The 25,855-nt window shown below is 48.7% G+C and overlaps 1 protein-coding gene across 1 annotated transcript in view; it reads right to left on the bottom strand.

The window, feature by feature from the left end:
- GPC3 (glypican 3) overlaps positions 1 to 23,466 on the bottom strand; it is a 153,685-nt gene extending 130,219 nt beyond the window's left edge. Inside the window, exons 1-2 of the mRNA XM_049828051.1 lie at positions 23,226 to 23,466; positions 13,819 to 13,980 (exon numbers count right to left, since the gene is read on the bottom strand). Coding sequence (XP_049684008.1) covers positions 13,819 to 13,980; positions 23,226 to 23,388 — 325 coding nt within the window. The 5' untranslated portion in view covers positions 23,389 to 23,466. The remainder of the gene's footprint in view (positions 1 to 13,818; positions 13,981 to 23,225) is intronic.
- Positions 23,467 to 25,855: the final 2,389 nt, after the last annotated feature.

Raw genomic sequence — 25,855 nt, forward strand, 5'->3', positions numbered from 1 at the left:
TGTGACGTATGGGGTTACTAATATCATTTCCAGGCCGTTATCTAAACAAACAGCCTATGAACAAAGCAAGAGGGGAAAAAGCAGCTTATCACCTCCGGCTTTAAAGCTGCTGCGAATTCCAACACGCAAGTGCCATCTCTCAGCAAACACTGATGAGAAGAGCTACTCTGTATGGAAACATACCTTTAATCTTTCTTCAGAAATCACAAAGCTCCTTCCCAAGGACAACAAAGGCTACATCAGCGTAAGCGGTCTTCAAGGCAGACCTTGCCCCCCTTTTCAACACTACCCATTTAAATGCAGGCACTTCCTTCATTTATTACAACGCTGCATCACACAATTGCGGTACGCGTGTGACCTCCTGGTCACTGCAATGACCGCCTTCCCCTCTGTGCCAGCCGACAGACGATGGATACACCTCAGCCCCATCATAGGTCCCATCCCGGACCCAGCACAGCAACCCAGCACAGCTGGGCAGATGTGAACCCAGAGCAAACCAGAAGCGGTGCTGGGCTGTTATATATGCCCCGAACACCCGTAAAGCCTCCCAGTGTTCAGCCCCCAGCGCATCCCACAGCAACACCCTACCAGCCCAGGGGCCAGCCGTCCTCCTCCTGTCGTCCCCCTGGTCTCTACAGAGGGTGAAGACCAACGCACAGCTCACCACGCAGCCACGCCATCCTCCTGCAGGACCACAGGCAAGAGTGACCATCCCTTCTCCTTGTCTCACCAAAAACCAGCTCGCTGCCTAATCCTGGGACAGCCACGGGTCAGTCTCACACACACATCTTGCTCATGTGCACCCGGGGCAGCGCTTTTGCAGAGCATGCAAGAAGCACGCTGCACGCAGCCTGACGGTCAAACGTTCTCCTCCTCCGAGCAGCGCATACAGCTCTTCTGCAAAGAGAGGGAGGACCACCATTTACCACCCTCCACAAGAGGTTGAGCAGAAGACCACCATCCAGTGCCAGGCTCTTGCTATTCCCTCAGCCAAAAAAAAAAAGAAATAGTATGCATTTTCAACATTTCTTACTGATGCACTAACAGCAGGAGCCAACTCCTTACAGGAAACATTTCAGTCATAAGTAATGCTGTGCAAGAGATTCAGCATTCTCCTGGTCATTTTTCTCTTTAGACAAGACTTTAATTTATTTTTTTTTAATGTCTTTGCTACACAAGAGGGGGCTTAGCTGCAGAACCATTCACCAGCTGTGCATCCTAGCCCAACTTCTACCCAGCTGAGGGGGGCAATGCATTACACCACACATGAAAATCCTTCTCGGGCCATCTCAAAGACCTCCATCCAGCTCTCAGTAAGTACATAATAATTCCCAAAGGTTTCATAAGAAGGTTGATCACGGCTGTGCAGCTGGACATCAGAGACCAAGCACTCCCCTGACAAACGACGGCATAAATAACAATCTTAAAAGCCTCGTCCAGAGGGAAGCTGTGCACCTAAATTAGCCAGTGAAGATTTCTCGAGTACAAATGGTAGCTCTCACCCTGCCGTGATCTGTGCTGACATACTCAGCTGAAGGACCAGGGATACTATTTTCTTCCATTTAAAGAACTATTTGGAATTTATGAGCCAATATTTAAGAACAGTTGATAGCCCGCTTACATGGGAGACTCAAGCAGATTGAAATAATTTTGTAATTAAAAGGCCGTAAAAGCATGTGTGTCATTTCAATATAATTCCTCGGAAAATCAGTAGCAATTTGATTTTATTTTTTTAATGAGATGATTCAAAAGAATGCATTGATCTGATTAGCCTTCACATTCTTTCCTCCCTTTTTACTGTAAGCCAATCTCCTTACATGGATTACCAGACCAATTTAATTTCCTTTTCCTAAAAAAAGGAACATCATTTTTCACTGCAATCATAGTAAGAATTTGACCAATACAAATATGCTGCATTACTGCAATCTGTTACTCGCCAATTTCCTTCAAAAAGAGTGAATTCCAAAGCTGTGAGCTGTAATCCTAGAGGCAGCCTTACTGTTCTCTACTGCTTTTAAAATTGCTTCTTCATGCCACTCAATCATAGGTTTTCTGACTTGAAGATGACAAATTTGGGAAGAGCTAATCAGCAACAGAATTTGTTTACAATTGATCTACACTGCTGTTTGTTTTGCCTTGTCTCAGAAGGTTGGTTTTTTTAATCTCCACTTTCTAACCAACAGGTTTATGTGATTTATTTTTTTTTTCCCAAGCACACATTCAAGCATTATTTTTTTTTTCCCAGTTAAGGTTTGGGGGTTTTTTTAAATATTAGCAGATTAACTATGCAGTGCTTCCTACATTTCATCTGTCATAGAAGATGCATTGATTCCTAGATGCATTGCTTCATGGAAATGCATTTACTTTCACACATGAGAGTTTTCACTCATCTCCTGTGCAGCACTAACTGCCACATGCAAACCCAGTTGTCTGAGACTGACCCACCAGCATTACATGGGATAAATGGGCCCAATCCAGCATCACACCAAAACCGTGCAAAGAAAGCCAGCTGGCGCGCACACTGCAGCAATTACAGATTCAACCAATTACCAATCTACCCACTGCTAAATCCAGCATTGAAAGTTATTTAGCTCATTGCATAAATACACCCTGAAGTATTTTCCAGTGCCTTTTCAGCATAGGAGCTGAGCATGTCAAGGTATCACCATCCCACCAACGTCACTTCCAAGCACTATAGCAGTAGCAGAGGGGAGGGTGGAAAAAACAAGTCATTTCCTCACTTTGGTCATCAATTTCTATTTTGCAGCAGTTTTGAACTAGTCTACCATGCAAAGCAGAGGTGAAAACATTCTCGCGCATGCTGCAACCAACTCCTTAATTCACCGTGGGCCAACCAGAAATGATTTTTACTCCAGCCCTCTACCCATGCAAGACCGGCAGAAGCACACAGGTTGCACGGGAGCAGCGATCAGCTGCAGCATCATTGAAGCTTTTGGATCAAGATTAAGAGCAAAAATATTTTCCCTTTGTGAGAAGAAAAACCTGTTAGGCCAATGTTTATCAGAAAGCCAGAAGGGTTTAATATTCTTATCGGATTTTTTTTAAAAAAAGGCCCACCACAAAGAAGGCAATAGATCCAGAGTGACTATTGCATTGCTATTTTCAGCTGGGGAGAGCATTGGCAGCCCTGGGCACTGGTGACAAAAATGCCATCCCTTTTCAAACATTAATAAGAGTTGGGGCACTTTCCAATCACCCGGTGGGATCCGTCTCTGAGATGCTCTTGCGTTACATCCCTCTGCAGGCGATGTGTGAGAGCTTTAATTCCAAACGCAAAGCTTCTCATACACCCGCGTGACTCCCATACCCAGGACCTCACGGCCCATACTGATGTTTCATCCCAAAAAGTGCTCCAGCTGGCGATACCACGGAGGGACGGCTGGAGGGTACAGCCAGGGTGTCACGTTGTTTTAGCCAAGCCTCCCAGGTGGTAAATTGTAGCTTTCAAACTCCGCGTAGCCCAACCCAGGTACATGCAAGGGAGATGGCAGAGGCCATCCTATCGCTTCGGCTCTGTTGCAAGACCTTAACCAGCATCCAGCGTGCCCTAGCTGCTGGTCACCAGCCTGTTCCCACCACCGTGCAATGCCACACTCACCCCTTCACTTCGCGGTGGGACCCAGCCCTGCTGCGAGGGAAAGCAGGAGGTTTAAGGGTGTCCTGGAAGCCACAGCAAGAGCTTTGGTCAACCTTTGGGAAGCACCAGGTCACCCACAGACTGCAGCCGAGCCCCCACCAACCCCAGAAATTCAGCCGTGCCAAAACCTCCTGGGTTCCCAGCAGCTCGTGTAATCAAGTTTACAGAAAGAGGACCTGCAGTGCGCCTTTAGCAACCTAAAAGTGAGGCATTTCTTCCCCATTAGGCAAGTCTTCTCCCACACGTGCACACCCTCGGGGCTTTCTCCCTGTCAGAGCTTTTCCAGTGCTGTTGATGTCAGGCAAGTTACCCTTTGATGCAAGGAGGCTTCCCTTCACCCCTCAGCTGACTTGGGTGGAGAAACTGCATCACAGACCCATCAAACCAGCTACGTGTCAAAAACAGGGCTGGAGACTCTTCCAGCAACTCCAAAACTCAGCATATTTGCAGGGAACAGGACATGGGTCCTCTCTTGCTGTGCTGAGAGATGGCTACTATGCAACAACATGACCATCTTCCAACACCTACAGAGCTCCCGAAGCCGAGATTTCATTTTAAGAGGAAGACGCGATGTTTTAAACACAGCTCAGTTCACTACTCTTGTAAATAAACACTATGTCAGCACTCACCCTTGCTACCTGAACCCATAAAGGCCCTTCAGAGAAAAGCAGACCTCTCGGCACACTCTGCTTGGTAGAGCAAAGGACCACCACAGGGACACGACCCCTCTGAGGTGCGCCAAGTACCCACCGACAACCCGTAAAGCAACAGAAGATCCAAGAAGCTGCCAAAACTAAACCTACCTCAAAGGAACAGCGTCCACGCAGCAAGCAACGAGGCCACCCTAAAGCAACGTCCGACACGGCAAGCAACGAGGTCACCCCAGAGCAACGGTGCTGCACCTTGCAGTACAGACACCTCCGTTCTGAGGGCTGCAGGTAGACCCAGCACCAGGCACAGCATCCCAGTGTAGCTGGATGAAAGGGGTTTTCCAGGTGACATCTCCCCCAGGCACATCAGTCCGAACTGGACGCAGTCCAGCCTGCATCCCCCTTCACAGCAGCAGGAGGAAAACCTAAACCCAAATATTTAGATACTGCTGCCACAGAAACAAAACACAAGGAAGATCCCACATCCCTCAGCATCTCTCCACTATCCGTCCTGGACACATCTGCTTTATTTTCTAACGAGCAGTCCGCACTATGAGTCTGCCATGTTCGCTTCTTTGCTGCTCTTGAGATCGGAAAGAATGCGGAAAGGCATGTCTCTTCTGGGCTGAAGGAATAAAGCTAATTTCAAACTACTGCAGCCGAGCAGCGAAAAATTAGACCAAGACACTCCTATGATTTTAGAACATTTTAAGGATAAAGCCCAAAGCTTGAAGACTGGATTGTCGGTGCCTCCGGTGTGTCCAAAAGTTACACAGGCTTCTACGTACCAGATAACCCAAGAGGGACTGCCAGCTCTACACACTCATGTAGAAAGCTCTCATCTGCCCTCACTATTTGAGTGGTGTTTTTCACAGATTAATATACTTTCACAGTAAAATGAAAGATTATAAATCGCTAAAATTGATTTCACATCAGTCGTGAAGTCAGAGTGAGTAACACACCTGAGGTGACCCAGTCTGCTCAAGGGAATGTGAAACCACAGCGTATTGACAGTTTAATTGGCTCAGCAAGAGTTCATTTCCCTCAGATGAAAGGCGCCATTGGCCATTTTATCGCTATATCTTATTGCTGCTTTAAAAGTAAAGTAGATGACAATCTAGCAAAATGTTTTCTTTACAGAGACAGTCCCTGACTTTATTGCTGGGCACTGGCTTCTTCCCCCCTTTCCTCCCCAGCCAATGCAAACCAGCTTGTTTGCATCTTAAACACTTTACACGATGAGAATGCCTCTATTTATCCTTTCAGGCCAAGAGATGGAAGATGCCGCCATGCCCGTTTCTGTACCGGAATTACAAAGGAAAAACAAAAAAAAAAAAATTCAATGGCACCAAGCAGTTCTATAAATACCACATTCAAGGGTAACATGACATTTATATCATCCTACTGCAAGCTAGAAAGATGTAATTTGACTGCTTTATAGCATTAGGAGGCATTTTAAGAATGTTAGTACTTGAACTATCAAAAGATGATAACTTGCAGCTCAAAAGGTAATTACAGAAAACAGCCCACTTGAAGTGGAAGACTCGAAGGAACACGGGAGCCCTCGCTCCCTGGTTATCTCACAATTCCCGCTCCGACAGGGAACGCAGAGGTTCATGTTTTGCCATCACGGGTTCAGAGCGGATGGGACAGAGGCAGCACCACCACGCTGCACAGCGCGGGGACGTGGCGGACCTGCAGGAGACGCCGCAGGCATCTCGGCAAGGCCACGATGCTCCTGCAGAGACCCAGCTCGGACACCTTCCCATCCGAAAGGTCCACATCTCCTATGGAGGCAGAGCACCACGGACACAAGAGGACGTGGGCACAGCATCTGCCACAGCCCTGCCCGGGGAGTAGCCCCAAATGCCTCCCTACACCCCTCGGAAGCAGGGGAGCACCATCCCCTTTCACAGCAGAAAAGCAGCGGCAGAGCTGGCGGGGTGCACTACCCCGGCAGCAGAAGGCAGGTCCTCAAGTATCCCGGAATTCCTCCGCACACTTTGAACCGGGGACCCCTAAGCCCAGACACCAAGCGCAGTGTTTAAAAACTGCTGAAGCAGCATGCAGGCAGTTACAAAAAGCCCCCTATTAACCTCCAAGCCTCATTTCACCGATGAGTGGAAGGGCGTCAGCGGTATTTAATTGCAGGGGAAAAAACAAAGAGAGTCAGGACACGGGGAGGGGGATCTCAAACACATGCAATTCCCCACGGCTGCATCCTTCAAGTCACGAAGACCCCAAAAGCAGGGGCTGGGGGGCCAGGGACATGTCCTACCACACACTTTAGTCCTCCACAGATGTGCCAGGGAGTTGCTGCTAGCCCTCTGCAAAGGGCACAGTGCAGCTTCTTCCTACAGGAGTCAACCTACGGATACCCAACATGGGGACCCCACAGGGACCCTCTCTGCGTGGAAACGCAGATGGGAGCAGGAGAGGCCGTCGGTGTGGGTGTGTACTGTAGGGTTCAAATGGGGATGCAGGGAAACAGCAGCAAAAACCAACAAGCTCCCTCCTGCAAGGAGGCACCCCAAAGACGCGTGCCAAGCTCTCCATCAGCTGTGAGCAAGGGCTATGCAAAGCTGCCCGAGATGCACCAGGATTTTGGAAGATCGAGGGAAATGTGACCACTCTGGTGTTGACTGAGGCAGGGGAGAGGGAGCCCAGGCAAGAGGGGAGCCCCGTATCTCAGGCTTAGCATCACAAGGAGGACCGAGAGGCTTCTCCGGGGAGCAGCCCCATCCAGCACAGCCAGAGCCTGGCGAGCTGCACGCCACCGCCGTGCTGGCATCGAAACTCCAGGCAGCAAGAGGAAGAAACAAAAGCAAAACCAAACATCTTTCAAAATCTCCCTTCCCGGTAGCGCGCACTGTCATGCAATACTTCCAAAACCATGGTTTATGCGGCTCAGGAGGGCAGTTTCATGCCCTAACTCCTGCATGATGGATTTTACAATTTGTTAAAGAAACTCATCAATCCTCAGCAGTCATTTTTAATGCCCAGAGCCTCCACAAACTCCTGCATTTTGCTGATCCCCCAATTTCAAATCATTTGAAACTGCTGCTACTATTACAGCTCTGCTCCTAAAGCTAAGCATTATAGCACACTCCAGACTTCCAGCTTCGTATGCTACTGTAATAAACAGATTAACTGTGATTTATGAACAATAAGTTCTGGTTATTTGAAAGGAAACATTACCTCCCTAGACCAATTCTGACAACCGGAGATCTCTCATTATGCAGACAGCTCTTTCCACCTACCTGTAATCATTGGTTTAGAACATCGTTATCAACCTGGGAAACGCATCGCCATAGTTTTCCACTACAAACTTTGCGCATCCGAAGCATCTGGCAGGAACCACTGCCAAAGGCAGAATACCAGCCTGAATTGGCCCAGCGAGACAATTCCTATTTTAAATACACATTAATAAAAAAAATTTAAAATAACAACAACAACAACAAACCAAGAAGCTTTTGGAGAGAAGAACTGCTGCTGTGGAGATAGGTGCACCACAGAAGGATGCAGCAGAACTTCAGTTAGCAGAGGACTAATTAGGAAGAGGAATTATAAGAGGATAACAGAGATCTATTTGTGGTGCTTATTTACTTATAAAGTTTAATTAGAGTTTTAATATTCTCTTCCAAAAATGAATTCATTCTTTGAGTCCACTCTAAAATGTCAGCATAATATTTTACAGGCGCACAAGCAAGAGTTCACATTTTCACATGCACTTTTCACAACACACCTGCAGCTATTAAGCTGACCACCCCACTCATATCACATTTGACTACCGCTAAGAATTTTTTTATTTTTTTTTTACATTTATTCAGTTAACCATAATCACTTTTCTCCTGCACAGAAAAGCCGTGCAAGAAGCCTGGCTGATGATCCAAACCTGCCCACTGGTTAGAGACCCGAACCCACGCACACACCACAACCGTGGCCCGCTGGTCCTCAGGGCTGGTTCAACTCCAAGACCTCCCGACTCTCAGCACCTCTCACCTCCGCTGCTTTACACATTCAGAAACAGTTACCAACTTTTCAAGCAGAAACTTCTCCCACATGTCCCATATTGCCTCCTACCTTCCTCCCCACACTAAGTGACAGCGGTCTGCAGAACGGTGCGGTGCTAAAGCCCACCCAAGGATCCTCCTACTGCCAACACCTGAAAGACACTGGGGTTAAACCACAACACTCCCGCACTGTCAGACTTAATTGGCTTAAAGACGCTGGAGTATTAAACTATTCCAAACGGTAAGACAGGAGCTCTGCTGGGCAGTGCTGGTATCAGTGGACCCTTCTCGGCAATTAACATGCAATAGCTCCCACCATCCAGCCCATTTCTTCTCACCTAATTGATGCTGCATGCATCTTGGATTTACCCGTGCAAGGCATAATTAGTAAAAATAAAAGTTTTTATATACTTAAACCTCTTTAATAGAATAAAAGAAATCTTAACTCCCTCACCTTGACTCTAAAGTAGTAACAGCAGCTCGTGAAAAATGAAAAGCCTTGAAGGATTCGGAATAAGAAACTTGGAGAGACAATCGCTGATCTTTTATCTTCCAGACTTCAAGCAGAATCAAGTTCTTCAAAGAAAACCCAATAAAGCCCAGACATTTTCATCATAACAAAATAAATAATTCAGTCATACTTTAGAGGACTCCAACATTAGGATTGGCTATTTGATATATTTGTGGCTTAGGTGCCTCTAAACGGATTAAAGATAACATGATAGAAGCTTGCAATGTCAAAACCGCCTTCACTCCTGACAGATATGAATGGATAGTGTAAATAACTATAAATAACCAAAATGGCTGCATTTATGCCTAATGGAGGATTTACAGCCTTCAGAGCCGCCTGGTAGGACTAAGAGTTACAGCTCTGCCTTTATCCTACTGCAGCACGCAAGGGGAGATGAATCGACGTCCTCCCCAAACCGCCTGCTCTGCCAGAACCACCGAGGGCTCAGCTCCGGAGAGAAGAAACAGGATTCTCCCACAAATAAGAGAATACGTACACGTACAGACAGGTTTATCTGCATCAATTTATCACAGGCTTCCCAGAAACTACCGTGAAACATCCCAAAAGCCCCTCACATCTCCATAGCCCCTGCAAACTCCCCTTAGGCACCCAACAGAGCTCTTTTTGTCTTCCAGCTGCCATTTGCAGAAGGTTAAATACCATTGCCTTTGAGAGGGAACAGATCGGGTCTTAATTTAAGCCTACAGGCTTTCACCAAGGGGGACTCAACTGCAGCATCCCAGCCAATTTTCCAGTTCGGGTAATTGCACTCTTGCCTTCCCACCGTCCCCACATTCCCAACCAAGTCCCAGCAGCCCCATGGGAGCTATCTGGGAAGCGGGTGGAAGCAAGCCCTGCGCCCGCGCAAGTGGCAGGGCGGCTAGACTCGGGGTCAGAAACAGGCATACGGTGTATCTCAAGATTTACACCACTGCTACCCTGCTGGCTCCAGCGACCTCACCATCACCGCCAGGAGATCACAGAGCAGCCACCGACACGCTCCGGCAGCCCGGCGCTTGCACCGCGCCGAGAGAGGCCACCCCACGATTTGACCAGCATCAACAGAAGAGGCTGCAGAAGGGCGATGTGAGATCCTGCTGATAGCTTATTCGAGCAATCACTTAAAATAATGAAAGCAACTTTCTCCTGCAGAAGCAGACCCTAATAGTCAGCTCTTCTATTCCTGTGCTTCACACTTGCCGGAGGGGGAAGCTTACCGGCAAGTCCTACACAAAGCATGGGTGCAGATGCTCCTCTTCCCTTGGAAGGTCCTTCTGTGCTTAATTGTGTTGCAGTCTTTCTACTTTTTAAAAAGTACCTTTTTCCTTGGAAAAAGAACTAGGAGGAGCGTTACCATGAAAGCCGCATCTGAGCAGCTGCTAAAGCTTTAGTTTGCTGTTATCCGCAGTGCAACACCGTCAATATGCAGGACAAGAAACTAAGTGATCACTCAAAAGCAAATTCCCAAACTTAGGAAGCAGGAGGCATCAGACTGATGAACATGCACACAACCCAACCCCAGGGAACAGAGTTCTTTAGTGGGAGGACGGAGGAAAAAATAACCAAGAAAAACCCTGGTATTTTTCTGTTCAAGTTTACCTTTCACAAAGCTGAGCTATTCATATTCAGATTTAATATTCAGGAAATCAGTAGGATTTGTTGAGGGCTTTTTTTGGTTGTTTTAACAGAAAAAGATTAGGTGATGGCAGGGCCAGAAACCCCTCACCAAAAAAACAACATCTAAGGTCAGGAGAAAGAGAGGGAGAAAGCAAACTATAGGCAGGGCTCTCGCCGTTTGCCACAGCGGGTTAGTTGCACTAACTGACTGGTTAGTTTGGATGAGAACCCCAGAGCAACACTAAATGTCACTTGTCAAAAGACAGACGAGCAAGTTCTGAAGTGATGTGGTTCAGCCTAGCTGCATGGCTCACAACGGAGCTGCCGTCAGCTGAAAACCTGAACCTGGAGGTGCACACATGGGGAGATACCAGCACGGGTGCACCGCATGAAAGCAAAAAAACCTGCCCTCAAAGAAATCCTAGAGTAGGATTTAACTGCAGTCAAGGCAGCTACAATCCATTTTAACATTGTCAAATGCGGCAAGTTTCCAAAGGATTAAATCACTACTTAAATCATCTTCATAATTTTAAAAAATGCCTGTAAGATAAGACCAGGAGCTAATTGTACCATTTAAATCTAGTGAAGGGAGGATTTTTTTGGTTGGGATTTTTCCTTCTTAACGAAAAAGCCCAAGGGTCTAAAACTAATAATCTAATAAACTTTGCTAAGTGAACATTGTAACAGATAGGCCTGGATGAGATTTTCTGTAAATGCCAAACAATTTCCCTTGATCTTTATCAGCAGAGATGCTGCTCTAGCTTCAGCAGGAAGAAATTAAATTTGGTGCAAAATAATAACATCTGGGTGAGATTTTGTTTGTCAGACTAGCAATCCCTTTAGATGCCAGGCTAAAAATATTAAAATTAACTCTGAAGGATTTGACGTTTGTGTTTTTAATATGAGTGGTGAGGATGTGTTTCCATACCAACATATTACTTTGCTTTAGAGAGCAGTGCAATTACCTACCCATCCTCCGCGCAGGATCGCCAGCAGATGCTGGGGTCCGGCCCAATGCAAGACCCTCGCGGAGAGCTTTCTCCCCTGCCAGAGCACGCCTGGGAGAGCCGGCGCTGCTTTGAGCCATCCCGCTCCTGAGGTCCCAATTCCCAAAGCCACAGGACACTCGTCCCCGGCTTCGAGCAGAGACAGCACGCGGGAGCAGGACCTGCAGGACATGCCCAGGGACCACCGGGGCTCCAACAGCGGTCGCGAATGCCTGACCACCCCACCACCCCCCTATAGCTGAAGGCAGCCTGCACAGCGCCGGGCACACGCCGGCGATGGGCATCCTGCACCCTCCAGCTGTGCCGGGGCAGCAGCGAGTTTTCTGACCTGCAGCCAGCCGTCGTAGCACGTACCTCGGCAGCGTGGGAGAGGGCAAACGGCACGCTGGTCGGGTTCGATTTGAGATGCTACACCCCAGAGCCAGCTCCCTTAGTGATGTCCCGAGACAGACGTCTGTCCCCTACCACGAGCAGTGCCACGAAACAAGAAATCAGACTGCCATATGTTGGACCCAAGCACAATTTCTATAGCTGGAACAGCCTCTGGCACTGCAGCCATTAAAATACTCTTAAACAAGCAGCAATCAAAAGATCCACCTATTAAAAAAAGCGTTCTTCTACAGACTTTGAGACTAAATTTAAAGATAACAGAAGTAGACTATTTTCGAAGTCTAATAAAATGCTCTTCCAAGTCCAAAACACTTTATACGAGGTAATTAAAGTGAGCTCCTCAATGGTTCCAGCTAGGAATTCCTCCTCTACAATGGGATTGCAACAGATCTTTAAAATTAGTCATGAGCTTTTTTATAAGCAGAAGCAGTAAGGAATTCTTCATTTCAATGCTTTTCTTCCCCACCACCAAGAATGGCATTCTGCATACCAAGGCTTTTCAGAGTAATATCCGCTCCAAAACCCTGGCACAGGGAAAGGGCGCTCTCATGGCCAGCATGGAAATCATGATTAAAAAAAAAGGGAAAAAAAAAAAAAAAAAAAAAACAACAGAGCAAGGGATTCAACTCTCTCCAGAAGAGGCAGAAAATTCAGAGCGAGAGCACCTGACTCTGCTATGCTATGCACAACCTGTAGTAACATAGAGCATCATTCCTACACACAAAAACTCTGATGTTGCAATGTTTTTGTCAAATGGTGAGGGAGGAGGCAGACACTTTGTATTCCAGCCAGGTTATTCCCTATTTCTGAAGCTAGTCCACGTTTCCAATGCCTAGGAAACCAATCTCTCATTAGTTTTACTCCATTCAGTTTAGCAGAATTGGAACTTAATGGTCACTGCATTAAGAAGTATTGGGGAACAAAATACGCTGTTACCTCCTCAGCAATTTATTTGATCTCACATTGAGAAAAACAACACTTTAGACTTCATCAGTCAGTTGTGGACCAGAACAGAGCTTTGCCGTGATCTCACAGGCTTCAGCAGGCTTTAGGTCTTGCTGTTAGTGAGGCATGAACAAAAGTAAATCAATTATTCTGCAAAAATATCAGCATGAAGGAAAAAACGCTTGATTGCTCAGGCCTTCTTTTTTAAATATAGGCAAAAATGCCATTAATACAGAGTGATGGAACCTCAACAGGAGAGCATTCAACAGACAAGCAATCATTTCACCACACAGTAACCATGGATGGAGAAAGTTTTGCTTGTGTAAAGGCCCTAAAAAAAAAAGATTGCAGATTTAAGTGACACAAACAAGTGTGTATCCACAGTAGAAAATATTTGTCAAAGACCAGTTTTGCTAAAAAGACAATATAGCACATTATCATCAGAAAAAGAAGAGAGCTGCCACCGTATAGTGGGGCATCAGGTTACCCAAGCACTCAAATATCCCACGGCGAGCACCAGGGACCACACTTGTGAACAAGGCAGCCTCTACCCACTTTCACGTGGAATAACCAACTTTGTTTTGCGGTGGATAACCATAATCAATACAAACGTTTTAGTCAGATGCTTACCTAGCATTACACTGCGATGACAACCAGATCGTGTTGCTGCAACCTGGTTTTGGGGACCGGCAGAATCAGACAAGACACTGATACTTGCGCAGATACTTTAATTCTTGGAGAAGTGGGTTTTTCATTTATTTTTAAATTTGCGCTTGAAGAGGTTTAGTCTTTAAATTTACGTTTGCTGTTTCAGCTATAGGAATATTTAGGACAAGCCCTGCAGAGAAGCCACATACCAAACCAGGTGTGTTATTTATCATAAATAAGCATATACAATATACACAAACATATGAAAACAAATGAACAGAAAGCTTCCAACCACCTGCACTTCTGATTGCCAGGTGCTGAGGAAGAGGAGCAGAAGCACGTCCTCCTGCCGTGTGCCTGGACCACCCCCAGCACTCACCTTGGAAGACGGCGGCGTTCTGGATGACGAGGAACTTCAGCTCCATGCTGGCAGACTGCAGGACCTGCTCCATGTTCAGGCGGGCTGTTGCCTGGTACTTCTCCTCCATCTTCCTCGAGCAGCACGTGGAGCCCTTCGGGACACATACTTGCAGATCGGACCCTGGAGAGAGACACAAGGAGGGCAGAAAATTTGCATTAGGACGTGGAATTGCTGGGAGCGGAGAGGAAACCAACTCCATACGTTGGTATTGCTGCAATTACCATTTGGGCAAATTGATGACGTTTCTGGAATTTGTCCTGAGGAAGCAGCTTGGCCGGAGGAGAAGACTGATAAGGCAGAGCCAGGATTGCTGAGCAATAGCCCCCGGGAGCTTGCTATGCACGCCTGCCAGCACGCCGCTTGCTTTAGCTCCCACACACTCCATCCACTGATGTGCTGGTGCCGAGCAGAGCGATACAGCCCATCGCCCTGCTGCCTCCTGCATGCCTACCAGCACGTTGGTAAGGAGCTGCAGGCAGCAGAAGAGGTGGAGTGGGAGGCGGAAAGAGGAGCCAGGATTTGAAGCTGTGGATTTGCAACGAATAGAGCAATGCACATAGTTCAGCACGCAGGTTATGCTTGTAATTTGCATAAAGACTTAAAACTAGCTTAAAACAAATAACAACTGTGTTATTTGCCTGCGATCTCCATCCTTTTGCATCTACAGCTATAACAGTAACAACAGGAGAGCACAACAATGATTTACTTTTTTATATTTTTTTTTTTAGTGCAGACTTCTAAACTGTACCTATCTCCTGAGTCTTCCCACCACTTTCACCATCCCATCCTTCCTCCATTGCAACAGGCAAAGCCCAAGGTCTATTGCTTCACTTGTGCAGGTCCCACTGCAGAGGGACAGGTCCTGAGGCACTGAGCACCGCAAAAGGCAAGTGCCTTTTCAGCAGCAGACGTGCCACTGCGTGGGCAGCACCTCCACCATTCACCAGAATGGTACAAAAGCCATGGGACAAACGCAAGAGGAACATCGCTTGCTCTGGCGTCTCGAGCTGTAACTCAAAGCACTGGTCAGTGATGCTAAACTTTGGGTTTTGATGCTCTCAAACCTCTTACTCCTGGAGGAGTAGAAAATTTAAGGAAAAGTGTTGTTAGCTAAAAAGTGATAAATAAAATCCAGGGGAAAAAAAAAAAAATCATCTTTTGGGTTTAGATAACTGGAGAAGACGAAACAGAAGAGCTGGAAGTAGCAGCAACAAAAAGTCGCATTCTTGATCAACTTTTAATAGCAAACTGTGGCCCCACAAACACAAGCAGAGCAACATGCTCGTATCAAAGCAAATAGCCCTCATCATGGAAAACACATCTCATCTGACACTGTTGTTAGAAACTCAAACAGTAAGCAACAACTCCATTAAAAACAGCTATCCAGGGCCAGACAGCAGCGAGAACCTTTCATTTCAGTCTCTGCCACCCAAACTGCATCACGCCCAGAGCAGGAGCAGCTCCCTGTCAGGCTCAGCGCTGCCCAGAACCAGGATTAGGAAGCAGTTCCCAAGCCAGCGACCAACAGCCCAGACAAGGTGAAGGCTCCACATACCCCTCAGCCCTTGCTCTGCCTTCCCGTTTGCTGTAGAGGTCTTTTTCCTCATTAAAAGCAATTTTGGTAATTTACATCTTCGCTCTGAAAGCATTACGCATCCTTCCAGGATCCCCTCTCCTCTCCTTAAGAGTCTTTTACTTCATCCACTCTCTCCCCAATTACTAGAAAGTGTCAAAAGTCACTTCTGTAAGTGTACTCTAGAAGAACAGGATTAATATTAATGTCATTTCAATCATGTACCTCCTGAAGAAGAGTCATGCACACCGCCAAGGGAAAACCAGCTGTCAGGGCTCGGGAGCAGCGACAGCAGAAACCTTCCTCCCTCCAGCCCCATCCCTTCCCCTGGCACAGCCTGGGAAAAACAACATGAAACGCTTCACCTGCAACGTGCCTTTCGCATGCGGAAAGGAGCTTTCATCGATGCAAGTCCTGCCGTCGCTGCAAAACAATGCATGGAAAAGGTGGAGAAAGAGGTCCAGCCCAAGGCTGGACCCACACCACCATCCCGACTCCATCTCTACTCCCTGCCTCAGTTTCCCCTTCTGCAAAGCAGGATGCGCAGCACCAATTCCTTCATCAAGCCCTCCGACAAAAAGCCAGCACCACTGACATCTAAAGATGGAGACTCAGCAGTTCATGAACTAACCCACTCCACTGGAGCACTGCGACAGGTATTTCACACATCCAAAAAATAACAGGGACCATAAAACCACGTAACAGCAAGACACTGTGTTAATGAGAGAAGCGGTTATGTAACAGCAAGTTAAAGAGGTTTTTTAAAGTCAAATCCAAGTCAATTTACACCGCAAAAAGGCTTTGCATGGTCTCTTTAACACTACAATACAGCCATAAATTTCTTGTTAATACAAAGCGTATTTCCTCCTACATTTATTATATTAGGACAGATTTCAAATTAAAAAAAAAAAAAAAAAGCCTTCCATGATTAATGGAAATACCAATATAGAAAATCTGAGAGTTGGCAATTAAGAGATCTGTGCAAGTTAAAGCCAGGGATAGGGAGCAGCAAGGTCATCTACTCACATCCCATCCTTCTTTTTAGCAATTAAGCCAATTTCTCCCCTTCAATGGATTTTTATTTTTGTGAAGTAGAGACAGATTGCTATAGCAGAGCAATCATGGAGGAGGAGGAAAAAGCCTGGGAATTAACTCTGATGGCTTAAAACGTTTTCAACTAACACCGGTGACCAGAAACATCACGGTAAATGCAACAGGTCAATACAGGCAGGACAGGCTCTTATCAGCTACCAGGGACAAGGTCCCTCCTGGCGCAGAGCGTTGCTACAGAGAGCCAGGGAACGGGGGCCTGACTCCCATCTGCCAGCTATTTTCCGTACATGGCTTTCCCAGATGGCGAGCAGACCCAAACAGTCCCATCTGTAAGTCCCAACAGTAAGGAAAGGAGGTTTTGATGCCCAGGACCCCCGTCCCCCAGGAGCCACTAACGCACCCCGCTGACCCCCGCCCCAGCAGACACCAATAAAACAGGGATAGCGCTTTTTGACCTGCCAATATGTTTGGGGTTTATTCACGCCGTTGCTCGGCGGACCCTCTTCCGCGCTCGTGCTGCAGCACCGCCCGAGAGACCCAGATCCTGCACCCCAAGTGCTCGGAGCTGTGCAAACCATGCACGCTCCAGAAGCGCGGTGGACGCAGAGACACGAATGCCCAGAAACACACCGCAAGCCCACGGACCAGGCACTAGCACGAATTAAACTTGCACATGTTTCTGGCTCCGTAAATGCAATGGAAAAGGTCCTGTGAGTCATCAAATCCTACCCCCTGCCTCCCCATCCACCCCCTCTAAGCTTTTTATCTAACACAAACACCTCCAGTGATAGCTCCAACTCGCAAAGCCCATTCCGCTGCCTAATGGCCCTTACTGTTAAGGCTGTTTTTATCTCCCAACCCACCCACCCCCCTTTTTCTTCAGGTTTCACACCATTACACCTCGTAATGCCAGTCTCGGCCCTTGCAAACAACCTCCTCCTTTCGCTATAAATCATTACAAATTCATTTTTGGAAAGAAAGTGTCCCACGAATTACTCCAACGGTTTTATGAAATGGCACTTGGTTGCTCACACACCAATCTTTGCAAGATTAGTGACACTGACGCGATGCTAAGCATGGGAGCCTGACCCTCCGACACCCAACTCCCGTGGGTGAGAAGGAGCTGGATGCGGCCCCTTCCATAGGCACACGGATGCCAGGCACCATCGGAGTGCTGTGCCATTTATGCCATCTTGGGGAACAGCAGTGTAAATGCTCCAGTAATTTTGCATACACTTCTAGCTGACAGAACTAATCTCTACAGCTGCAGTAATTTCAGCAGCACGCTGCCTCTTCCTCCTTCTGACACAGGGAATTTTTACTGAAGACCGGGGAGCAGTGAATTTAAAGCACTAAATTTGACTTTGATGTACAATTATTCCTGCAGATAGGTAGTTAGTACAGCAGAAGTAAAAATAATTTCAGTGGATTAAATGTCAAAAAAACCCTTGAGATCATCTGCAGGCAGTTGTGAACTCCTTCACGAGGCCAAAGGTTTGTATTTTGATTTTAAGCACCCCAGGATAGCTCCAACCCTGTCATCAGATACAGGCAGACGAGTCGTGCTTTCCACTGGGGCACGCAAGCCTGCCCACCCAGATCCAACAGCAGCTTAAATCAGATTAACATTCCCCCAAATTTACCCCAGGCATTGCCAAAATAAGAACCTGTCCCTGCTTAATGTTACATTACTGCAGCCTCCTCCCCACGCGACGGGAGGGCTCTGCTAATCCGTGCAGCGGCACCCGTCGCCTTCTGCAGTCTGGAAATGTCAGAGGGCTTCAGCCCACCCTCTTAGCTCACCCATTTGTTAATACTGCCCGTAAGAAAACTGCCGCTTAGCGTTAATTTTCTTTCTCTAATCGTTTTGCAGTCAACATCATGCTTTAAACAGATAAAAGCAGTGATTCAACCTTTAAATACAGTAGATTTTCCCCAGCTATTTCAATACTTCTTTTTTTTTTTTTTTCACTAAAAACCTTCTTTTATATTATGTGACTAGGGGGTCATGCATCTGTCACTGGCTTTTAATGCCCAGCATTTGGGGGGGTGGGGGAAGGAAATGCAACTGTTTAGAGCTCAGGTTAAGTGCTGATCTTTTTAAAACCTAATTAAAGAGATATAAATTATAAACCAACCTCGTTCAATAGGTGATTAAATTTGGAACAGTATAGGTACTACATGGGATATTTATTACTGCTTAATTATCCTTTATTTTCTATTTCATCTTGTGTTTCACAAGGCCATCTGACTCTGGATTCCTCCCCAAGTCTTGCAATGTTGGCCAGATGATTGCCACACAAATATAATGCTCTATAACACCGCATCTTCTTTTAAAAGAAGTAGTTATGGAGAAAATAGAGAGGTTTTACAGAGTAAGAGTTTCCTCCCAACAAATGTATCAACAACATCATCATCAAAAATATGGAGTTAATTTGTGGGCACCCACTCACCACACACGTTTGTTACACTCACACGCACACACCCTACAGCCATTCCAAAGACTGGGAAGAACGCTCTTCAGGATGTTGTTAAAATTAACCCCTGGGAAAAAAAATAAAATTAATGATCTCACTATAAAACCACTGCCTGGGGAGGTTACTAAGTTTTCGGGTTCTGCTCCTGCTCTCTTAACTATCAAGAGAGCAACTTGCAGGCCTGAAATAATTAAGAACAGAAAACTCAATTATCTAGTAAACTAAGATCTTAAACCACCATGCTCAGCTAAACGGAAAGGCTGCACAGGGAGGAGTATCGTTAGTCCCACTCAGGAAAAACAGAATAAAAGAGCAGGAGTACAAAGGGAACCAGCTGATGAGCAAAGGCGCATCAAGTCCAGCGGGAAGAGTTGGGTTTTTCAGTTTTTATACTGCACGTTGGCACACACCAGCTGCCAAAAAGAAGAAAAGAAAAAGAGAGAAGAAAGCTTGACATGCTCAGCCACTCAGTTGTAAAGCTTCACACCTCGACTCCAAAAGCAAAAGATTAATCTCCTCAATTTTCTTAGGGTGAATCCATATTTCCTGCCATCAAAGAGAATGAACAAAAAGCTGGAAACTGCACTCCACTATGGCAGGAGGAAAACAGACCTGACAGCAGATATTTCTGCCAAGAAAAATACTCCTCAGCTTCCACGCGACCAGGGACAGAGACATCCATCCCCTCTCCCTATCTTGGCAAGGCAACAACTCGCACCTTCCCCTCTACCCACGTGCACCAGCCCAATTATCTGGAGTGTCACCACGAACACAAAGAAATCCAAATGGCAAAGAGGAGAGGAAAAAGAGACCGGGAAAAATGGAAATTCAAGTTACTGTTTATAGATGAGAAATTATGCAGGGAAAAGACAAAAGGAAGAAGAAAACCAAGACAGGCAGCATAAGAAAAAAGAATTTAGTTATTAATGAACGTGAAGTTACCCCAGCACAGAACCGCAGACTGGCTCACGAGCTCGCATTAAGTCTCAACTTCAGAAAAACCTATGAAAAGCACTCTCCCATCACCCTGCCTTCGCGCCTCTCATCTCGCTCAAGTCGAGCTGTTGCCATGAATTACATCCTCCCACCTCTCCGAACAGTCAGCCACAGCTGACAGTAGTTAGGTCGTGCTGCTCCCCACCTCCGAGCTTGCCAAAACATGCTCCAGAGCTACAAAAACCTGGTCCCGATGCTGCAGGACTGGAGGAGACCAAGTTTCTGCTCGCTGCCTGATGCACGCCTTCAGCTAGAATTACTCCCAGAACATTAATACCACTCATGAAACAGCACGACGCTTCCCTCACATCTATCAGAATTGCCTTTTAAAAAAAAAAAAAAAATTAAAAGTATCAGTCTGGTGTGGCTGGGCTCCTCTATGGGGAGTGCTGTGCGATGTCCTCCCAGCCCACGCGCCACTGATCCAGTAAAACAGAGCCGTGGGACATTTCTCCCGCGTGTGTTGCAACTCGGCAGCATTTCCTCTGCTTATGCCTTCAGCCACAACTGCTCATAATGCAAAATGTGGCTTACAGAAGTCATTGTTTTCTGTTTGTGTTAGAAAAAAACACTTTTTAAATAAGTTGTTTAAACCATCGGTTTCTCCAGGGTGATATGATCTATAGACAAAGGTTCTCAGAATTGATTCAGTGGTGATTTGTGGCTGAGAACTCCAAAACTTTTTTTAATTGACAGATGTATGAAAGGAAGAAAAGCAATAAACAGAAGCCTGGAAAATAGTCCTTGAGTGATGTTCCCCTATTACAGAGATTTATGCAGCTGCTACTAGGAGAAGTGAGAGCTCTGAAGTGTAATTACTACACAGAGTCGTGCAAGATGGGCCAGATCCAAGGTATAAGCAAGCAGTCATTGCCTTAATTATGATCAAGTTTATGTACTTAGGCAAATGTAAAATCCACTTTCAATTTGATATGTGGGAACTTTATCATCATAACAAGCTGGAAGCATTCACTTGAAACACCAGTCCTGTTATGAGATATTGATCCAGCTACCCAGAGGCTCTGCAGAAGAGGCAAAGGGCTCCTTACTCCTCCTGACTATCAGGGATGCAGCTGGGGCTCCCAGGGGGGGCAAGAGCACAACTGAGCAACCCGAATCCTGCTGGGAAAGGAAGATGCCTGGGCAAAGGCAGCCGCTGCAATCACAGCCCAGCCACCATCACACCGTGGCCTGCAGCTGGGATGGAGGATGCCACCGGTTTCTGGGGAAAGGACCAACCACGCCGTGGCACGGAGGCCCCGGCAGCCCCTCAACACTCACAGCACAGCCCGCAGGGACGCGCCGGGAGCACCCCGGCTGCCCACCTCTCCGGCACCTCTCGCTGCAAAAAGGCACTCCGAGAAAGTTACCTAGGGATCGAAGCAAACATTGCACCAACTTTCACAGAAGAAGGGGAAGACGACATTTCTTTGATTACAGACAACAGAATTTGTCATTCTAGTGGCGATAAGAGCAGCTCTTTCCCCTCCCTGCGACTCTCGATGCAAACATTTCATCACAAAGTATTTCCAGCGCTACCTCCGTACCGACCAGGAGATCGAGGCCCTGTGGGATGGAGAGAGAAGAGATGCTGCTCCTGCAGCTACTCTGAAGGAAGCATTAAGAAAATAGTCAAAATTTACATGGGAAGGGGCTGTAAGGATAGGAAGGGATAAGGGAGGTACTCTCTCACCAAGGTGTACATCTAAACTCTCCTGCTACGTCTAACAGCTGTTGGCAGGCTACAGTCCTACAGACCAAAGGATTTGGGATTTGCATGAGCAGACACGACACCTTGCAGTCCCAGCCCTAGGCACCCTGCTTCTCCCCTTCCTCTCCTGCGCTGCAGCAGATCATTGCCGAAGCAACTCTTGTATTTCTGGCCTGTGCAACACTGAATGCAAGAAATGTAACTCAACACATCATTATTAAAAGCAGCTACTTGGCGATGATCTCATTGCACCTCCCCTGCCTGGCACGTTTGCCTGTTATCTCTTTCTTTTCATACTTTGATCATAAGCTTTTCAGGGCAGGCGTTCGCTGCTGCGTATTCAAGCTAACGCAACAGCACCCGAGTTCTCCAGCTGTAACGCAGCTATCAAAACCTATCCATCTGTGTACACACACTCCAAGCACACAGCCACCCACCTGGAGGAGCCGACACCCCCTAATTACCAAAAAGCTGCAAAAGGGCCTTTAAAAGGCAGAGAATGCAAGTATTTCACTTACATTTTAAAATAGGAACGAGGCAGATATACTGAAAGGAGCCTCCTAGGGCGTAGGTGGCGAGGTTTGGTGCGGTACCACGCAGGCAGGCACCTGTAATGCTAATTCCACAGCAGAGGAACACCTCGCCCAGATCCGGAACAGTCTCCCGCCCGGGCCGTCGCACCCCGCACGGCGCGCACGCACGCGGCTCGGAAAACGCCGCGCTGCCCGTTTCCAGCCCCATTTTCTGGAGCTTGTGGGCAGCCCTTTTAGCTCAGGCTGGGGATGAGGGTCTGGATGCTCTCAGAGTGGTTTTCTTTACGGAACGGGATTTACCCTCCCAGGACGGCTTTGCCCATCGCACCGCTCGCTGCCTGGCACGCGGTGTGGGGAGGAAAACAGCTCCGGCCGACCCAGGACCCGCAGGGACACGGCGGGCGCGTGGTGCCTCCGCTCGTGGGCACGGATGCTCCCCGGCACCCCACGCCGGACACGAGAAAACTCCCTCCCACCCAAGAGGGGTGCTGGTTCGGTGGTGTTCGTTCGTGCTGGATGGCCGGTTCTGCCGGCAGCCCACCCGCTCTGCCCGACAGCAGAAGTTTGCGGATGAGCCACCTCGAGGTAAAAGACACCCCCTCCCAAAAAAAAAAAAAAAAAGAAAAAGAAAAGGAGAGCAATAAAAGACCCGCTCATCCAGATTTCCATTCCAGGGACGTAGCGGCAGGCTCCGTTTTAGCCCGGTTGGATGCAGCGGGGCACACCCGCCGCATCCGAAGCGCCGAGCCCGGCGGTCACCGTCACCGAGCACCGGCAGCCTCGCACCCCGGGAAGAGCAGCTCCCCGCCGGCGGCGGGAGGGCGGGCTGCCCGCACCCGGCCCCGCAGCGTCCCGCAGCCGCACAACCACCCTCCGTGTCCCGTCCACACACACACACCCCTTGCCCCCCTCTTGGGGCGCAGCAGCCGCTTCCCCCGTACCCGAGCGGCCACCGGCGAGCCCCGGGGAAGGGGGGGGGGGGGGGGGGGCAGGCCGGACGCCACGGGGCCGGGCGCTCTCACCTGGCACGGGGCTCTCGGGCACCCACTTGGCTCCGGGCTGCAGCACCTGGAAAGCGGCGCGGACCGGGCGGCAGGCGGCTTCTCCCGCCGGCTGCGCGGTTCCCGGAGCACCGAGCAACGCGGCCAGCAGCAGCAGCAACAACGTTCCGCCGCTCCCCGACATCCTCCCGGGGCACCGGAGCGCTCCTCTACGCCCCGCCGGCAGACATCCCCGCCGCGAACCGGGACCGGACCGGACCGGGACCGCGCTGCTGCTGCTGCTGCTGCTGCTGCTGCGCAGCGGAGCGGAGCTCGGCCCCGCGCCTCGCGCGGCGCTCCCGGAGCGCCGGGACCGGCTCCGCGCGCACCGCCCCGCCCCGCCCACCCCGCGCTCCCATTGGCCCCCACCCAGCCGGCCCCGCGAGCTGATTGGTTCTCCGACCCCCCACCCCATCCGCCGGCAAACTTGCTCCGCGCCCGCCACCGCCCCGGCGTTCATTGGCTCCGCCGCCCCTGCCCCGCCCCGCCGCGCGCCACACCTGCCCCGCCAAGCGTCCCGCACCCCGCTGCCGCCCGGCGCCGCTCCGCGTTGGCGGGGGTCCGGGGTGCGGGTTTAGGGCAGGCCGGGTGTTGCTCTGGCGCCTCCCCGTTGGCCGTCCCTGCCGTGAAGCACCCGCGTAAGGCGGCCCCGGCGTTTCGCGCAGCGCCACGTGTGCGTCCGAGGCGGGATTTGGAAGGGTGCGTGGGTCTCCCGTCCGCACGGACGCGCGGTAGCGTGGGTTCGTGGCGCTGCGGCCTTCGCTCTCGAGTCTTCGGCGTCCCCGGGTTGAGCTGGGCGGGAGAGCCGAGTTACACCCAGCCCCGCTGCCCTTCGCCCAGCCGCCAGAGCGGGGCTCACCTGGGAGCTCGGCGGGGAGAGCGGAGCGGTGCTGAGCGCGGGGTCCCCGGCACCGGAGACACGGCTAACCCAGTCCCGGAGGCGGCCCAGGGGTGCCCGTGGGTCTGGGGTGCCGTTGGGGGAGCACCGGACAAATCACCAGAAGAGCGACGCCCGAAACCGGCGCCCGCGCGTGGGCAGGTTGCATTGCTCCACCGAGGCCGGTTTTCCACCGGTTTCCTTCCAGCCGGAGCTGTTGGGAACCCATCAACTGGGTGAGTTGAAGCCCACAGGCCTGGCGGGGCCCTGCGTCACGGGGACCCTCGCTGCGGTGCCAGCTGGGACCGGGACAGCCCAGCTCTGTCCCGCCAGCAAAAAAGCCCAAAGTACCAGCAACGCGTGCTCAGCTGGAAGGGGCCCACGCTGCTCATTGCTCAGCAAGCAGCTGTATAAAGTGGGAAGCGAGCAGGGCAGGGTGAGGGAAGGCTTTACTTAAAAAAGCAAGGGCTACGTATGAAAAATTGCCAAAACTGCGTTTGCCCAGGCTGTCTCCTCGCTGCTCGCCCCCAGCCTGCACGATGCTGCTTCTGCGGAGAAAAACAACGAGGGAGCAAGCATAAGCAGAAGAGCAGGGAAAAAAAATCTATTTAAAATTTCCAGTGCAAATACGGGATCAAATTATCGCTAATGGCTCTTCTACCAGCTCTTTTTCACTCTGAAATTTTGAAGCGGGATGAAAAATGAAAGTCCAACCTGTGTGTTTGTTCTAAGAAAATGCCTGCCAGGGAGAGATTGTTAAAATATATTATGGATATGAGACTAATAAGCTGGAATGTGCAACGTGTCTCGCTGGTTAATGGATTGTCGGAGCCTGTTGCTGTCCACAGGCTGCGCTATTTATTATCTGTTTATTGTGTCTAGTAAGCACGGCTGACAAAACTCCCATTAACCTGGCAGCAAAAAGTCCCACTTTGCAGGAATTCAGAGAAATCCAGAAATTCCTTTTTGCTCAGAGGTGCAGGTGCTTTGAGGTGCAAATTGTGCCTGATTTCAGCAGAGCGAAGAGCAGGCGTGCGCTCAGTGATACGGATGAGGATTCATCGCTTACGCGTTTTCATTTCTCCCAGTTCCTTACATGAAATACTGTCACACGTGCTTCAGCTCACGTGAGCTGCATCACACTGAATGGTTAACTTATCTTTTCTGCGTCTCCTTCATTGATTCAGTGATGGATTTGTTATGTTTATGCAACAGTTTGGGTTTGGGGTACAGTATTGCTTTAGGTTAGGAATCAATTGGACTGAATTGCAGAATACAAAGGTTGGTATTTGAAGCGCTCCTTTATATACACTATTGCAATCTGTATTATGTTTATGGTCTGAATTACAGTTGTCTAAAAGGCATTCAAGCATCTCCTCTGTTCATCTTCAAACGTGCTGTGTGTATTTCATTTAAGTACAGGAGGCTTTTACGGTTCCAGGTAAGTACACAGATACTGTCAAGCACGCCGTTATAGCAACAAATTACATACAGTGCCAAATAGGCAGCATTTAGGTATCTCTGCAAAGACGAGGGAGTGCTTTAGGATTTCAAACCAAATTAAAAAACAACATTACTGCTCTTTACTGGATCTGTCTTCACAGTGGGATCTGTCATTATCTTGACAATAACTCCCTGCAAAAATAAAGCTTATTTATCAACAAGGAGTTATGTCAGAAGTAAGGCCCTGAGCCCAAAGGAGGCTCTCCACCCCGTGCCTGCAGAGGCATTCCCT

Source organism: Accipiter gentilis, chromosome 24 (assembly GCF_929443795.1).
Source record: "Accipiter gentilis chromosome 24, bAccGen1.1, whole genome shotgun sequence".
NCBI classification, from domain to species: Eukaryota; Metazoa; Chordata; class Aves; order Accipitriformes; family Accipitridae; genus Astur; species Astur gentilis.